This window comes from Melozone crissalis, unplaced genomic scaffold, assembly GCF_028551555.1.
Source record: "Melozone crissalis strain CALT ecotype California unplaced genomic scaffold, PUWL_Pcris_2 ptg000075l_1, whole genome shotgun sequence".
In the NCBI taxonomy this organism is placed as follows: Eukaryota; Metazoa; Chordata; class Aves; order Passeriformes; family Passerellidae; genus Melozone; species Melozone crissalis.
The window spans coordinates 1646614-1664372 of NW_026535852.1; the positions used below are offsets into that span (position 1 = coordinate 1646614).

General features: G+C 41.1%; 2 protein-coding genes across 2 annotated transcripts in view; both read left to right on the plus strand.

The window, feature by feature from the left end:
* The window catches only part of BRWD1 (bromodomain and WD repeat domain containing 1), a 50254-nt gene extending 44745 nt beyond the window's left edge, over positions 1-5509 (plus strand). The window contains exon 41 of the mRNA XM_054290024.1: positions 1816-5509. Within this exon, the coding sequence (XP_054145999.1) occupies positions 1816-2957 (1142 nt within the window). The 3' untranslated portion in view covers positions 2958-5509. The remainder of the gene's footprint in view (positions 1-1815) is intronic.
* Positions 5510-7195: 1686 nt separating this feature from the next.
* Positions 7196-14693, plus strand: PSMG1 (proteasome assembly chaperone 1). Its single transcript, XM_054290059.1, has 7 exons — positions 7196-7329; positions 7541-7623; positions 8862-9013; positions 9334-9396; positions 11300-11498; positions 12588-12724; positions 14368-14693. Exons 1-7 carry the CDS (start codon positions 7208-7210, stop codon positions 14440-14442), a joined length of 831 nt encoding a protein of 276 aa, XP_054146034.1. The 5' UTR covers positions 7196-7207; the 3' UTR covers positions 14443-14693.
* Positions 14694-17759: the final 3066 nt, after the last annotated feature.

Consider the following 17759-nt stretch of genomic DNA (forward strand, 5'->3'; position numbering starts at 1 on the left):
TAACACACTGCTCAATTAGCCAGCTAAACAATTTATGTGGAAGCTTTGCTTTAGTTATTTTTAATATATATAATATAAATAATACAAAATCTATTTTGATATGTAAAATAGTATATATATACACTATATACATACATATATAGTGTATATATACATACATACAGTCTGTATGTAGTTCTGGAATGTATATTATGTTATATATAATATATATTACAGGTATGGAGTGTTTAGCATGGGATTTTATTTTATATATCAGAGAAGACTGAAAGCAGAATTTTCACATAAATTGTGCCAATATCCTGTGGGCTGTAGTGCCCCCTGCAGCTGAGCTGGTTGGAGCTCAGGCTGCATTTTCCTGCCCAATATTCCAGGTTTGGAGTTTGGCCTGAGCTCCAGGACATCCTGGTGAACCAAACTTTCACATCTTCGTGGCTTTTAAAAGCTCCTCCAGTTCTGGGGGTACTTGGTGTAATGCTCTCTCCTTCTGCCACCTGCTTGTAGCTTTGCAGATTTTATTTCTGGATCTTCGGCGGGGAATTTCAATACATTTTATTATAGATTTGTTCCAAATTTAATATCTTGTATACAAAGTATAGTTTTAAAATTCTGGCTGTGTTGCAGGAAGGCTGGACTTTATTCTTTAGCTTTGTGTTCCAGCTACTTAATAATACTGGAGGACGGTGTATAATATAAGTATAATATAACTCTTCTTTTTTAGTCTGTGGATTAATTCAGCTTTCATCCAGCATTTTGCAGTGTGCAGCAGAAATGTGTTGTGCTTTGGCCATAAAATCACACAACACAACTACTACAAGTAGTAATATTCATGTATCATTTCTGGAAGCTTGTAACAAAGAAAAAAATTAATTATCCTTTGAAAAAATAGGAATATACTGGAGTAGTACATAAAAGGATCTATATTTAAATAAGGACCAGATTTTGTATGTGAAGAAATTGTTAATATTGGTACTCAAGCTGGACATTTCAATTTATGCCTCGTAATTTTTCCCTCTGTTTATATTTTTAAATTTACTTCAAGAACTTTTTTTTATTATTTCACATGCATGAATTGTCTTATTTAGAAGGTAAACACTAATCTTCATAGTATATGATTTACACGTGGAATATTTGTTTTAAAACGCAGCATTAGGAAATTCTATATTAATTTTAAAGATAGTGAATGGAAGATTCACTGTTAGCAGCAATTTGATTGTTAAAGTCATAAGGAGGTGAAGGGTTTTAATGTTCTCCACCTGAAACCATCTAAAATTGAAATTTGAAATCCACATGAAATTTGCATCCACATGAAATATTACAGTTTCTTTTTTAGGATAAAAGGTCTAAAATGTGTAATTAACATTGCAACTTTTACTAGAATAAAAGCTGCAATGTTAATTACACATTTTAGACCTTTTATCTAGTCTTCTTTCTACCTTTTTATTATCTAGACCTTTTATCTACCTTCTATCTATCTCTAGTAAGAAAAATACAGCTTTTAATGATACAAGTGTTACTAATATGACAGAATTTGTTTGGTAAGTGAGAGAATTTGTAATTTATGAACTAATTAACAGGGTGATGCTAGAGAAAGCTCTTTAGAGACCATGAAAAGTTTTAAAAGTGACAATCTCAAGAGTTAAAAGTATCCCTGGGATACTGCTGGTATTTTTAGTAAAGAATTGAGATAAATTGCACTTAACAGTTGAAATTCAATATTTGTGAATTTCATTCAAAGTGGCAGCGTTTGGCCGTAATAAACTAATAATTTCAGGAATGTAAGACACTAAAAAGAACTTTTCCATCTTCCTTTTGTAGAGCAAACATCAGAGGAGGCCAGCCAGAGTGCCAAGGTGCTGAGGAACAGGACGTGCATCATCAACTACAAGAAGCACATCAGGGTGTGCAGCGTGGCGGAGAAGAAGAACCCCCGCAGGTGTGCCACGCTGGCAGCCAGCAAGATCAAGATCATGAGTGATGCAAAGGAGGAATTATCCAGCTCAGAAAGTGTTTACCCAGCCAGGAAAAACCGCAGGCAGCCCCAGGGCAGCGTGTCCTCAGCCTGCAGGAAGAAGCTGTTCAACAGCTCGGAGGTGGAGGCTTGTTCCAAGTCTGAAAATGAGAGTGAGCAGGTTTGTGGTAGGAAAAAAGCTTCCTGCTCTGAATCTTCTGTTTATAAAAGGAAATATATTATTGAGTCTGAGAATGAAAGGACTGACTCGGAGACAGAGACTCAGAAGCAGAGTGATAACCACGTGCAGCCACACAAACCCCTCTGTGCTGCAGCTCTGAATAATTTTGATTACGTCTCCTCAGAGGAGAATTCCACAAACCACAGGGTAGAAAATGGGGGAAACTGGGGAATTTCTAGGCAGGCAGCTTCTGCCCACAACCATTGTACGAGTAACTCCGAAGAGGAGGTAGATTCTGACTTGGCTAAACTTGAAACTAAAAATACCAGAGTAGCAGCAAATAAAAAACCTAGAGCTTCTTTCAAGAGATTAAAACGGGTGGATGACTTCAAGGAAGGAGAATCTGAAATGGGAGGGAAAAGAGAGGAGAGAAGAGAGGAGAGAAGCTCTGTCTCTGAGGATGTGGAAGCACCTGGGACTGCGGGAAGCTCCAAAACCACCTTCCCCTGTTTCTCCTCGGACTCTGGGACCGACAGCACCGTCTGCAGCGACGCCACGGACACCAGGAAGCGCAAGAGGAAATGCAGAGCGGGCAGGAAGGAGGGCCTGAGCCACGACTCTCTGAGGCCGTGCAGGCGGCGGCCGCAGCGCAGGAAGCGGCGGAAAGGCAGCCGGGAGGAGCAGGACTCGGAGGAGCTGGAGTTCGGCCGGGCCCGGCGGCGGCCGCGGCGCTCCAAGATCCGCACGCGCAGCGGCGGCCGGCGCACCGTGCGCTACCACGACGACGACGACGACAGAGCCCTTGAGGAGGCCGCCTGTGAAACGTAACCTTAACTAAAGGATAGCCAGCCCATCTCTTTGTTTGTTTGTTTGTTTGTTTTTTCTTTTATTGTTTTCTTTTTTTTTTTTTTAATGGTAATAGCACTAGAACTCGTGATGGGTGCTGGCTCTTCTTTGTCCTACATTTCAGGGAATATATTTATATTTTTCTATGAAAAAGTTATGAATGTGATTAGATGATGACTTTCTCCTTTTTCATATTTTGACTTGCACTTGCCTGCCCATGTAGCAGCATTTAGCACAGATGCCAAAATGTGCCTCATTATAGGGGCAATTTTTTTGTCTTTACTGGTATTTTATTACATATAAACAAGAGTTAAAAAAAATGTTAAAACACTGCAAACAGGTTAATAGCAGTATGTTGAGTATTATTGTTATGGGTGCTGCAATGAAATACTACCTAGGTCATGCAACATTCAAGAACAGATTTCAAACATCTCTAATGCTGTATGAAATCATCTACAATAGTAACAGGCTTCTAAATAATAGTACACACTCTAAAAACCTGGTGGATGCAAACATTGCTTCCAAAGAGGAATGAAAAGGCTGAAAACTTCCCAGCTGGGTTCAGTGCAGCTGTTCAGTGCTCTGCACAAGCAGTCACCAGTGGAGAAGTTTATTTGCCACTTCCAGAGGCTTTGGTTCTGCTGACAGGTAGTACATCATTAATGTGACTTCTATACTGTAAACTTTTAAGATTATGAAATGCAGGTGAACTCTTGGGCCTAAAAGGGTTTTTGTGTGTTTTCTTTATAAAATAGAAAAACAAACAAAACACTTGTTCTGTTTTCTTTATGCGTGGGAAGCTTGAGGTGCAGGATTCCGACATTCCAGACCTTTTTTTGCTACGTTTCTGTTGTTCCTCCATATTTAAAGTGTTTGAATGTTGGATTTCCCATTGATTAAACCTTACCACTTTCTGAGCTTTGCAGTATATCTTCTGTGTTCACAATGTTTGAGGTGGCTCTTGTTGACAAGAAGGAAAATTTCTCCAGTAAAATACATGGAAGTCTCTGGTTGAACACATGGCAATAACAAAACCACACAGCAGCTCTGAATTTTTAGTTTTCCCTGGCATTGTGCTGGTGGGAGCCCCACAATGGCTGCCCCCAGCCCAAAACCAGGGAATCTCTGCTCCTTCCCACTCCAGGGTTCCTTGTTTTCTCTGCAACTTCCCTTTCTCACACTTTGGAAAACTTGGTCATTCTTTGAAAATAAAAATTAAAAACTTGGTCATTCTATCATTCAGTAGAAGATGTGACAGAGCATCAGATTTACCCTAACCTAGCTCATGTGAACTGAAATAGCAAGTTTGGGAATTGGTTTTCCAGCAGGTTGGACTGGTAATGGCATCCAGAAGGGTTTGGGGGTAAAAAAATCAGTGCAACTGCACAATCCTGGTGAATAATGACAGAACTCTTTGTACAAATGGAAATCATCATGAAAAATGGGGCTTTCAGCAGTGAGAGCCACTTCTCCAGCACCCTCACTGACATTGTTTGTATTTACCATCACTTTTGCTATGCCAGATGTTAGCTCAGCACAGAGAAATACTCTTTTTTTCTTCCTTAACACTTCCGTGTGAAGTTCAAAAATAATTTAAATTGTTCTTGCCACAGGAAGTTTTATTTAGAGCGTAGTCTTTAATAGGATGCAGCAGAATTCTGTAAATTCAAGATAAATGTTTATCTGGATTCTTTATTTGGTTTCTGAAATAGAAACACAGTTGTGTTTAGTGATAAAACTTGAAGGTAGCTTTGCGTTTTCTTTGAGGAGCAAACTTTGTTATAAGATAGGAAGTCCACTATTTTTTTTATATTTTCCATAAACTTGATTGTTTAGCAGCTGCTTATTCTCAGTGTTCTCTGGAGTACAACCTCCAATTTGGGAATAATTCAATTAAACATGAGAGTTTTTATTAATTTTCAGTTTGAACAGCTAAAATTTGGCTGGTGGGTTTGTATTTCTAATCTAGGCTTAGATTTTCAAAGCTGGATTTCTTTCAGGGCTGGATTCTGTCACTGCACACACAGGTTCATGATCCCTAAAGCTGGAGAAGGTTCTGGCCTTGGGGCTGCAGATCCCACAGGAGTCACTGCCTTAGGGACCCTGACACTTCATTTTCTAGGCAAAGCATGTGCTGGTCTGTATTTCCTAATTTTATACACATAGTGGGAAGAGAAATTATTAAACTGGAAAGGTATTTTGAGTCTTTCACCCTTTAAGAGTTTATTTTTAATTTATTAAAGGAGCATGGTGGCTCTTATGCAGTCCTTTCACTTTCCTTTAAGTGAGCATTTTTGGTTTTGTCTAGCTGTACTCAGGGAAGTAAAGTAGTAGACCTTTAAAAGTAGGATCTTTATTTAATGTAACTTTTGGGGGGTGTTTTGGTTTGTTTCAGAGCAGGATCTGAGTGTGTGATGGTGATCAGGCAGCATGAACAGAGGGAAGCATTAAAGTGCAGGGCAGAATCGTAAAGGAATCAAATTCTTTCATGTTCCAGGCTTTGATGATGTACATGTGTTAGTGACCAAAGTAAAGCTGTACATACACCTGGGATGTGTGGATTCTCTGTTTGTGTTTTCTATTTCTGTCAGGGTTGGGATTGAAGGCACTTGAGATGGTATTTCATGTTTGGACTCAAGCATTTGTTATTTCTTATCAGTGTAACAGCCTCACAACCATGAGTTCAGCAGTCTTTCATTAGCAAGGCACAAAATGGCCAACAATCTCTTGTTACAAGGTCTTTTAAGACTAAACTATCCAACTGAGAACTGGCACTTAGATGGTTTTCCCTTTTAACCCAATAACTGATCCCTCAAAGCCCTCAATGCAGACTGTTCTGTCCAATTACAAAATACCACCCAAACCCATGAAGAGTAAGGAAGAAGAAGGTGAAGAACAACCTGCCTTGGCCCTCAAATCTCCATCTTGCTTCATATTTATTACTATATTCTAAAACCCCAAACTTTAAGTTTTCCACCCTGTGATATTACACACTTCTAACCAACTACACGCCCATAATCCCAGTGCTATCAATCAATTTTGGAAGTCTTCTCCACAGCCTTGGGTCAATTGCAGTGTTCTCTTGTGAGTCTGTGCCTTTCAGCACAGAAAGTTTAAAATTCTCAGCATCCAGGATTCCAACAGGATCTCCCTGTGCTCTTTTTGGTTCAGCCAGGCCAAGGGACAACAACCCCGTGGGGCTGGAGAGCTGGAAAGGCCCTGGGGGTGCTGTGACAGGGGCTGGACACGAGCCCAGGGGTGCCCAGGGGGGCAAGAGGCCCCTGGCAGCTGGGCTGGATGGGGAATTGTGTGTGCAGCAGGAGCAGGGCAGGGATTGTCCCTCTGTGCTGGCTCTGAGAGGCCCCTCCAGGGCTGGGCCCAGTTCTGCTCCTGCAGGAGAGCCCTGGAGGGGCTGGAGCGTGTCCAGGGCAGGGAACGGAGCTGGGCAGGGGCTGGAGCCCCAGGAGGGGCTGAGGGAGCTGGAAGGGGCTGAGGCTGGAGCAAAGGAGGCTCAGGGGCCCTTGTGGCTCTGCACAAGGCCCTGCCAGGAGGGCACAGCCGGGGGGGTCGGGCTCTGCTGCCAGGGAACAGGGACAGGAGCAGAGGGAACGGCCTCAGGCTGGGCCAGGGCAGGCTCAGCTGGGACAGCAGCAGCAATTTGCCCATGGAAAGGGAGCTCAGGCCTTGGCAGGGGCTGCCCAGGGAGCTTTGCAGTGCCCATCCCTGCAGGTGTCCCCTGGAGGTGGCACTGAGTGCTCTGTGCTGGGGACAAGGTGCCCATGGGGCACGCACAGCTGGGACTTGGTGACCTTGGAGGGCTTTGCCAACCCCTCCAGGGATTTTGGAACTCTGGGATTTCCTGAGGTTTGTTCCTGTCCCTTTCACCTCCATCCTCTTTTGGGAGCTGTCACAGCCGGGGGGGCTCGGGCTGTGCTCCAGGGAACAGTGACAGGACAGAACGGCATCGAGGTCAGGCGGGGCAGGTTTAAATGAGATATCTGCATGATTTTCTTCACTGAAAGGATGGTTAACCCTTGCAAGAAGCTGCCCAGGGATGCGATGGAGTCACCATCTCTGCGAAACCTCCAGACCCGCCCGGACGTGGCCTTTGGTGGGAGGTTTGGAGGTACGGAAGGCACCAGGCGCTGCCGCCGCCTCTCCCCTCAGAGCCCCCGGCGCCTCCCGCGCCTGCTCCGGCGCTGAGGGCGGGGCCGCGCAGGCGCGAGGCGGCCATGGCGACCTTCTTCGGGGAGGTGGTGGTGGCCCCGTCCCGGGCCGGCCTGGACGAGGAGGAGGAGGCGCGGGAGGAGACGCCCGAGGACCGTGAGATCCGCAGGGAGATCGAGAAGAAAAGGTACCGACAGCGCGGGGAGATCAGGGAAAGGTTCTTCCTTCAGAGGGTACTGGCACTGCCCAGTGCCAGCAATGGGCACGGCCCCGAGGCTGCCAGAGCTCCAGGGATGCCCATGGTGGGGTTGTTGGGGGTCTCTACAGAGCAAGGAGCTGGGTTTGGATGGTCCTTGTGGGTCCCTCCCAGCCCGGGCTGTTCTGTGTTGTTTTCCCAGGGAGATCCAAGTGCTGTGGAGCTGTGCTGAGGAGTCCCTGGTGTGCTCCAGGTTCATCGTGGCCATCGGCAGGAACGCTGCGGGTGCGTGCAGAACCTCAGCGGCTGGGCTGGGGGATAAGCTGGGGAGGCAGAAGGTGGCAGGGAGGTGGAAATGTGCCAGGACATTTCCCGCTCCAAGCCCCAATTGGGGCTGTAAATGTGCCAGGACATTCCCTGCTCCAAGCCCCAATTGGAGGTGAAAATGTGCCAGGACATTCCCAAGCCCCAATGTCCAGCCTGGCCTTGGGCATTTCCAAGGATCCAGGAGCAGCCACAGCTCCTCTGGGCATCCCCACCCTCCCAGGGGACAATTCCCTCCCAAAATCTCATCCAACCCTGCCCTCCTTGAGTTCAACTCGTTCCCTCTTGTCCTGTCATCCCGTTACCTTTTGAAAAATCCCTCTCCAGCTTTCACTTAACCCCTCTATTTACTGACTGTGCAGCGCCTCATTTAGCAGCAGAGGTTAAACCTGGAGGCAGCTGAGTTGTCCAGAGAAAGCTGAAGTTCCTCTGTGCATGTAAAACACAGTTATTGTTACAGGTGTTTATTCCTCTTGGAAATTGATGTATTTTCAGCTGAATACAAAAAGTGAAGTATGTTTTAGTTTGGGATTTTAGTTAGGACAATCCCCCCTTATTCTTTACCTGGCTTTGTTTGGTAAACTCTCCGGGATTGTTTATTAATTGGCAAAAGTTTTCATCTAATAGTACCCAGAAGTCTTGCTTGCATTGAAGTGACATTTATATTTTATCAAGGTTAACTTTGCTAATTTGTTTGGGTTTTTCCTTGAAAAATAGTAATAGATATTTTGGATCTGTCTTCTGTAGCTTTTGACAGGAGTCTGATTTATTAACATGTTTGCCACACTCTTGCCTTTGTTTTTTCTAAAATCAGTGTAATAGTTCTGCCTTGCTGCTTCAGTGAGTTTTGGTTTTAATCTGCTATGTCTGTTATGTCAGAAGGTATTAGAGACCTAATATTTCGCAATCTTAATTAATACTAAAGAAATTGAAGTTGATTGTAATGCTGTAATTCCTCAGAACAAGTGATTTTTATGTTAGGGATCTGTATGTGTTGAACATCTCTTCATCTTTTTAAATTTGGGTACAGCAGGGTTAGCACATTGCTGATATTTCTTAGATTTGGTCAATAAGTTGATAAAAATGAGTTATTCTTCCTTCAGATTGCAAAGGAATAATCTAATTTAGTCCAGCTATTTATTTGTAAAACAGAGGTTTTACTCTTTATAAATTAACACTATTTTTAATGGGTTTTGCAGCTTTCCTGTCATCTTTTATCCTGGATTCTGTGTGCTGGGAAGTGATTGGAGTTGTGAAGCTGTGGAATGAGTGGTGCAGAACATCCAGCAGCACAAATGTCCTCCCCACAGACTCTTTCTGTTTGTTCTACAGATTGATATCAGACCCCACAGTGAGTGACTTGAGCATTAATTCCTCTGTGGTTTGGCTTTCTGAAAAAGAGAAACTTCATCCACCCCCAAACAGGGCACTGCAGGATCATGGGTTAATCTCATAAATGATCTGAAGGGTTAAAACTAAAACTGTGTGAAGTTCAGCACAGAGATGTCACAGCCTCGTGGCTTCACTGCATTTGTGAGCAAAAAATCCTCATTGAAACAGAGTTAAACCCAAAATAACTGAACAATTTATTGTCTGCAGCCACATCACCCTTACAGGCTGCTGTTGTGCCCTTTAAACCACTTGCTCACACAAGGTTTTCCCTTTTTTTAGGTTTTATTGTGCCAGTGTAGTTGCTACGTGGCTGAGGATCAACAGTTCCAGTGGCTTGAGAAGGTAAAACTGGCAAGAAAATAAATGGAGTAATAAAATCCTGAGGGTGGGGATCTTTTCTCTGATACTTTAACCATGACAGTGTTAAATAAGTTTCCCATGTGGTTTTCTTTTATTAAATATTCAAAAATAGATCCATTTACTCTCTGCAGGATCAGTGAAATCCCTTTCTGTGCTGTAAGCTCCCAGCTGAGTGCAGTCACTCCTTCTGCACAGTTTCACTTTTGTTGGCCCTTAACCACTTCCCAAAGCTTTTTCCTGCTTTGCTTTTCATTTCCCATGCCTTATTTCAGCTGCATTTCACCTCTGGGCGAATTTTTCCTTTAAAAAAAAAACCAACAGCAATTTGTCCAGCTGCCAAAGGATCACCAGCCAAACCAGTTGTGGAGCTGCTGGGTGTGTTCTGTGAGGTGCCTCCCAAGCAGAATTTGTCCCGTTTCTTCCCACATTTAACATTCCCAGGGCCTCACACCAGCATTATCCAGGTACAGGAGCACTGCTGGCTCAGGGAAGTCCCTCCAAATCTCATCATTTTGATTTTAACAAGATAAAGCCAAGGGGTGAATGTTCCTCCTCGTGATTTTCCTGATGGATTTGGGTCGCCGCTTTGCCTGCAGGACGTGTGGCTTATTTTGTCTTGCTGTCTGTCTGCTCCCTGCCTGCCTTTAAATCTGTGCTGAGCTGATGGAGCAGCAGGGATTCTAAAGCTGGGCTTAGAGATCAGTACAGCTTTGCTGGGGGATCACAGCTCATTTGGAAGTTTAAAAACCCTGAGACCTCAGATTTTTGCTGTATTCCACACATTCCTGCACTTCGTTTGAAGTGGGATTGCAGAAGAGAGATGGCTGGGGGTTGTTGTCTTCCCCATTTGTGGGTGTTCCTGAACAGCAGGAGTGTGGTTGTACCAAGTCAATGTTCCTGAGTATTTTTACATCTTGTGGTTGTTGGTATTTTTAAATGTGCAGCAGAAACAACGTGCTGCCAATCTTTTTGCTTTTCATGTGAGTTGCAGCTCTGTTCTGTGTGTAAATCCTGATTTCCTGAGCATCTCCCATCTCCACAGGTCAGATCTTCACATCTGGGTGGGTTTTCCTCTAAGGATCACTGACAAACCAGAACACACAGGTTGGATTTTGCAGCCATGGATTCCAGCCTGTGTTCCCAGCAAAACAAGTGGAAAATCTGTGGGCTGATGAATATTCCTGTCAGATTTCTGTCACAGTGGTGACACAGTGACAGTGATGGGAGGGCACAGCTTCCCTCCTGGGACTGGTACACAGACAGAAACAGGCAATTTTCTGTCACAGTTTCCAAATTCTCTATTTCCTTTTCCCCTGTTGGTATTTTGTAATGTCCAGAAGATGGTGTACTTCAAAACTCTGTTGTTTGGATATGAGAAAGAAAATTTAGGATTCTCTTTCTCAATTCAACCTGAATAGAATGAAATAAAATCTGTGCATTTAAAATAAAGTCTCTTACAATATTGTAGGGCATCCAGGGAGCACAGTTTTCATTTCAGATGTTAAGCAGCTCAGTGAACTGCTTGTTTTTATTTGGAATCCTATTTTTCTTTTTTTTTACAATCACCATTAATTAAAGCAGTAAATCTTAATTTTTTCAAATTAAGTGCTCAAAGTGCTGAAAACCTAAAACCTCTCCAGAAGATCACTAGACTTAGTAAATATGTCAGCTGTTATTTTGGGGTTTTTATCTGTATCCTAGGAGCAATACCTGGGAAATTTCTACCTGAAGGTTGTGATTCAGACTGGTTTTGGTCCTGCAAACCTGAGTTCAAGATAAATGACTGAAATTGAAATGAATCTGAAATTGAAATGAATCTTTGAGGCTCCTCTGCTTTTATTGTGAGAAGAGAACTTTTTTGCTGATGTATTTTTTTGAATTTCAGGTTTTTGGCTCCATGCAGAAGAAAGGCTTGCAAGTCACCATCCTTTCCACGTGTCCTGTAGCTGATTACAAAACTCAGGAATCCACTCTGACCCTTGTGTCTCCATTCCTGAAAGCCTTGAAGACCAAAGAATTCCAGGAGCAGGTCTGCTGCCCGCTGCTGGAGCAGCCCAACATTGTGAGGGACCTTCCTGCTGCTGGTACTTTGCAATTCCAATTATTTACACAATTCCCCCTGAGAAACATCCCTCTGCAATTAGAATTTTTGCTTAAATGTGAAAAGCTGAAAATTCAGCTTTTTAAAAATTTATTACTGACAGATTCATATCTTATATATTGCTCAGGAAAATAGGGACAATTTTCCAAACCAGCCACAAATCATTTTACCAGTTATGTGTGGGACAGAAGTACTGGGAAATTCTCCAGTACTGCCTTACAAAGCATATTGTACAGTGGGGGTTTTTAGGAATTTTACTTAGTAATTAAATAAGTTTTATTAGGAATTATTTTCTTCTGAGCACCCAAAGTAAAACCTCATAAAGTCCTTTCTGTATATAACAGGTCAGGAGGCTTGCACAGGTCCACTGATCAACCTCATGGGAAAATTAGATTCAGTTTTTTATGTAATTTAATAAAAACCTTGAGTTTTTCATTCTAGAATCCCTAATGGAAAAGCTTGTCTGGCAGGAGCTAAAAGTGGATGTTTTTCTCTTATTCACATTCCTTTTTATGGGTTTTTTAGATGGGTATTTTTTGGGGGGGTTGTTTGGGTTTTTTGCAGATGTTGCTATAATTTTTATTTCTTTTCTTATTTTTACTTACTTATTAAATATTTGATAAAATATTTTACTGGTTTTATTTATTATTTTCATTCCCTGGATGTCCTACATTTAAATTTATTTTCTTATTTTTATTTATTTATTAAATATTTAATAAAATATCTTATTGAGTTTTTTATTATTTTAATTTTTATTTTAATTATTATATTATATTATATTATATTATTATATTATATTATATTATATTATATTATATTATATTATATTATATTATATTATATTTTTACGTACAGTTTCCAGGTAGGGTATGTGCCAGGAAAAAACACCTACATTTAACTAATTTTTAGTTTTAACTAATTTTCCTTGTATAGCTGGGGGATGAGTGGCTGCCCCAGCAGTCAGCATCCTGAGCTGGTAATGAAACCCCCATGGGTTTAAAATTCTGATTTTTACACCCAGAGCAGAGATCCCTTTGTGCTGAGTTTAACAGATTTCCTTTCCCTGTGCCAGTGCTGAGTTACTGCCAGGTGTGGGGCATCCCTGCAGTGCTGTACCAGTGCTACACCGATGTCATCAAGCTGGACACAGTCACCATTGAAGCCTTCAAGCCTCTGCTCTCTTCTGAGCTCCTGAAGAGTTTAGCCAAGGTGAAATTCCATTTTTATAATCAATGGGAGCTTTTGTCTGTTGTTATCTCTTGCATTCTGCTGGGTTTGTTCCCCTGTGGGGATTGCACTCTGCAGCTTCCTTCAGAACTTCATTTTGGGTTTTCAGGCTCTGCTAATGGTATGAATATATCAGGGAGGGGTTTTTGTGCTTGTGTAAGCTGCAGTTTGCTTTGGAGTTGCCTCATTTAAAACTTTTTGTTGTATGTTTTTTTTATTTTTTTTACATTTTATATTCATATATCAGATGGCTCTGTTCTAGCTCTGTATCTGCCTCTCTTCTGGCATGAAGGAAAGCTTCTTAAAATAACCCATTTTGGCCTATAACTTCATTTTGGAGCTACAAGGCCAAATTCCTGAAGAAATTTTTACACTTACCCAGCAGCTGTGAAATCCAGCCTGACCTGAACACTTTCAGGGGTGAGGCAGCCACAATTTGTGTGTGCCACCACCCTCACAGTAAATCCCATTGCTCCCATAAATTCCCATTGCAGCCCCTAAAATGAATGTTTTCCTCTTTCTGAAATGTTTTTAATTGAATTCTAGTTGGTTGAGAACACTTTGAACCCAGATTTCAATGCCCAAAGAGGTCTGTGTGTACTGAGGTGTTTATTTCAGTCCTAAAATCAGTTTTCAGTGCAGCTCATTCTGTTCTGCTGAATAACTCTGAGTAAGACATAAATATTTAAACTCTGAAGGAGAACAATGACAGAGACTCTTCCCCCTCATGTGCAAGCAAGGAGGAATGCAAAATAATAAATCCCATTTTCTTGCTGCACTGCAGATTCCTGTGGATAAATTCATTCAGAAAACCTGAGTTTTGCTCAGTTAATATTGATATGATATAATGTAATATAATATAAATATAATGTTACATTACATTACATTACATTACATTACATTACATTACATTACTATATTCTATTCTATTATTATATATTCTATTCTATTATTATATATTCTATTCTATTATTATGTATTCTATTCTATTATGTATTGTAATATAGTATAATAGATAATATAGTATAGTACAATATAATGTAGTATAAATATAATATAGTATTAATATAATATATAATATATTACATAGAATATAATGTAATGTAGTATGTAATATAATATAATATAATAATATAATATAATATAATATAATGTAATATATAAAATATAGTATAATATATAGTACTATATTATATCTATAGTACTGTATTATATATTATATATAATATATACTATAATATATAATATAATCTATATTGTTATATATTATAGTATATAATATATAATATTATATTATATACTATATAATATAGTATTATATAGTATATATTATATTATATTATATATATACTATATATTATACTATACTAATATATAATATATACTATATTATATATATATTAGTATATATATTATTATATATAATAAAGTATGATATAATATGTGATATTTATATCTTTGATTAATCTAAATAAATAATGTATAACTATATAATTATAATATCTAATAAAATTTAGTTACTATCTTAGTAAAAGTGATGTTCAGAGTAATGAAAATGGGGCCAGGGGAGCTCTTGCTTTGTCCCAGCTCTGTGGCTGATGCTGATCCTCTCCTCCTTTCCCCAGGATGCCTCCGAAAGCACAAAGATCCTGAAGAAGTTCCTGACAGCCAGTGAAACTCACAATAACATCTACATCTGACAAGGACACTTGTGCTGCACTTTGTAAACTCCAGTTTCTTCCCTTGAGGACTTCTGGGATTTTATTTTTTTTCCCTTTAAAAGTAGAATAAATTCCAGTAGATTTTTTTACTTTCCCACTCATTTTTGTTGTTTTAATTTCATCACTGAACACCCTTCTGCATGGCTTGGAAGATTCTTGTGGAGTGATTTTAGGAAAGATCTTGGATATGAAAAGCAACTCCTTTTTCTCCTCCTGAAAGGATTGTTTTACCTAAAACAATAAAAGTATTCCTTTTATTCCTAAAAGTAATAAAAGTATTCCTTTTATATTTCAAAGAGGAAAATAGAGATAAGGAATTCTGTCTGAATCTAACAAGACCTCTCCCTTTTTTACTTTATTTTGAGATCTGAAGGTTTTTCTAATATTTGATGCTCTTCAGAGATTTGTCTGTGATCAAGAAAATGCATTTTCTGTCCTTTCCCATACACAGAGAATTTTGTTTGTGTTTATTTATGGCTCCACATGCCCTTTTTAATGTATATATTGATACAAAAATGCAGTAATTCAAGTGTGGTAAATGCCTTTAAAACTTGCCAGTGAAAAATAACCTCTCCTGGTCAAAGGGGCTGGCAGGATCTCAGGCTGCTTCAGCTGGATTTGCCAGGGCAAACTGATTTAATTCACTTTAAACCACCAAAATATGGGCAATGGTAGAAATAATAAAAGATCTCTTAGGCAGAGCATGTGATTTTTAGAGGAAAGTAAAAAGTTTTGGGAGTTGGTAACAATTTCAGCAGTTTATTCCAAGTACTAACTAGGATTGAGGTACAGTTCTGAGTTGTACTCTGTTTAATTTAAGATTTTGTTTAAAAAAATGGTGTTAAAGTTTTAATTTGTAATTCTGTTCTCTGCTGGGTGCAGCTTTGATTTACACTGGATGCTCAGTGGGTATTTCTGAGCAGTGTTTTCCTTCTCAGAACTGTCACTGGTTTAAATTTCAGTTCAGGTAATTGCAGATGAGCACATCTTGCCTAAAATGGTGCTGGATTTTGGAACTGGATTTTGGAACAAATTCTGAAGCTTTGTTGGGGTTTTTTCCCCCATTTCTGTCCATCCTTTTAATTCATAAATTGGTTTTATGTGTGATCTGAGCTGAGAATTCTGTTGTTTTGAAAGTTGGCTGCACCATTTTCTTACTTTTACGTGTTTGGTTCTTAATAAATAAAGCAGATAACAAGAAATCTCTTTAATAGTAAATTATACAGAGACCCTTAGAGGAATTGTTAATGTATTCCTGTTATTGGTGTGGTTACCCAGGCAGTTTGCAATGTTTTAAAACAGTTATTACATTATATTTAATTCAGTTTTTACTACCTGGCTTTATGCTGGGGTGTGAGATGCTCCTAAACACCTTGAATAAAGATGGCAAATTTGGGAGATGAAATCAGACTTAAGCCTGATGTTCTGGCAGAATTCCTCAAAATTGAAAGCTTGAAAGCTCTCCATAGCAGGAAATGTTTGGGTAGGATGTAGTTGGGAAGTGCTGTAGGCCAGTGAAATAAGAGATTTTAATTTAAAATTCTGCCTTTTCCCATCATTTGATTTAGGAAGCAAGTGATATTCACCCCTTAAATATTTGGAATCCTCAGAACTAATGATGAACTGTCTTTCATCAGATGTGAGTGTTGACTGAAGATTTTTTCCACATTTTAATGTTGCTGCCCGTTTTTTATTTTCCCTCCTGTGCTCTCCAGTATCTGCCCAGAGCCTGCAGTGAAGTTTCCTTGTTTCCTCCCAGCTGCTGGGTGTAATCCTCGGGGAGTTCACAAACTTCAGAGCTGTCAAATGTGGCAGATGGCTCCAGAGCTTTGTGGGGAGAAGTTTGAAATGAGATTGTGTAAGACTTGATTTGCTGAGGTATTTGCTAAATGGAGATTGTGAAACCAGAGTGAACTGTGAGACTGGAGGAGGGGTTTTAATCCCACTTTTAAAAGTCATTTAAGCCACTTACTACTTTTTTAGATAAGACTGATCTGTCTTCTGCTGAATTCCTTTTCAAACCAAGGGCTCTTCCCAAGCCCATTCTGCTTTGTCACACTGCAGAATTTATTTGGTGGGCAGAGGTGATTTCCATTCCTGAAGGCTCTGACTCCTGAGTGATGTGCCTGACCTAAAAGGATTTAAGGTGCATTTTATGCATTTCATCCTTTGCTTTTGCCTTGGAAGCTGTTGGAGTCTGTGCAGTGCAGGCCACAGGTGTGAGAGCAGGGCTGTACAGAGGTAAATTCATGCCAGGTTTGGGTTGGAGGGGACCTAAAAAATCACCCAGTGCCACCCCTGCCATGGCAGGGACACCTCCCACTGTCCCAGGCTGCTCCAGCCCCAGTGTCCAACCTGGCCTTGGGCGCTGCCAGGGATCCAGGGGTGGAATTCCATCCCAGCCCTGCCCACCCTGCCAGGGAACAATTCCTCATTGCCAAGATCCCACCCAGCCCTGCCCTCTGGCACTGGCAGCCATTCCCTGTGTGCTGTCCCTGCATCCCCTGGCCATTGTCTCTCTCCAGCTTTCCTGGGGCTCCTCCAGGCCCTGCAAGGCCGCCCTGAGCTCAGCCCAAAGCTTCTCCTGTGCAGGTGAGCAATGCCAGCTGTGCCAGCCTTTCCTGCCAGCAGAGCTGCTCCATCCCTCTGCCCATCCTGGAGCCTCCCCAGACCTCAGGGGCTCAGGTGGGGCTTTAGGTGCTTCTTGAGGTAGTGGAATCCCCCTCTATTCCATGGGACAGAAGGAATTGCTACAGGAACTTCTCCCTTGCAGCAACAGAGTGAGTGCTTCCCTTAAATAAGAGTTTCTGTGCTAAATCCACTTTCTGTGCTCTCCAGAGCAGCCCAGCAGAACCACAGGCTGCAGAAATGGGTTGTCCTGCTGTCTGTCCATGTCCTTCCTTCCAGCTGGGACCCAAATTCCCAGAGCTCTGCACCACTGAGTGTGACAGCGTTCACAGGGGGCTGAGGATGAGGGAAGAGATGAGGATCTGACTCCATGTTTCAGAAGGCTGATTTATTATTTTATTATATATATTATATTAAAACTATACTGAAAGAATAGAAGAGAAGATTTCATCAGAAGGCTGGCTAAGAATAGAAAAAGAAGGAATGAATAACAAAGGCAGACAGTCCAAGCCGGCTGGGCTGTGATTGGCCATGAATTAGAAACAACCACATGAGACCAATCACAGATCCACCTGTTGCATTCCACAGCAGCAGATAATTATTGTTTACATTTTGTTCCTGAGGCCTCCCAGCTTCTCAGGAGAAAGAATCCTAAGGAAAGGATTTTT

Coding starts and splice junctions, on each gene's coding strand:
- PSMG1 (XM_054290059.1), top strand. CDS start 7,208: ATGGCGACCTTCTTCGGGGAGGTGGTGGTGGCCCCGTCCCGGGCCGGC. Junction 7,330..7,540: donor AGGGAGATCGAGAAGAAAAG/GTACCGACAGCG, acceptor TTGTTTTCCCAG/GGAGATCCAAGTGCTGTGGA. Junction 9,014..9,333: donor GATTGATATCAGACCCCACA/GTGAGTGACTTG, acceptor CCCTTTTTTTAG/GTTTTATTGTGCCAGTGTAG.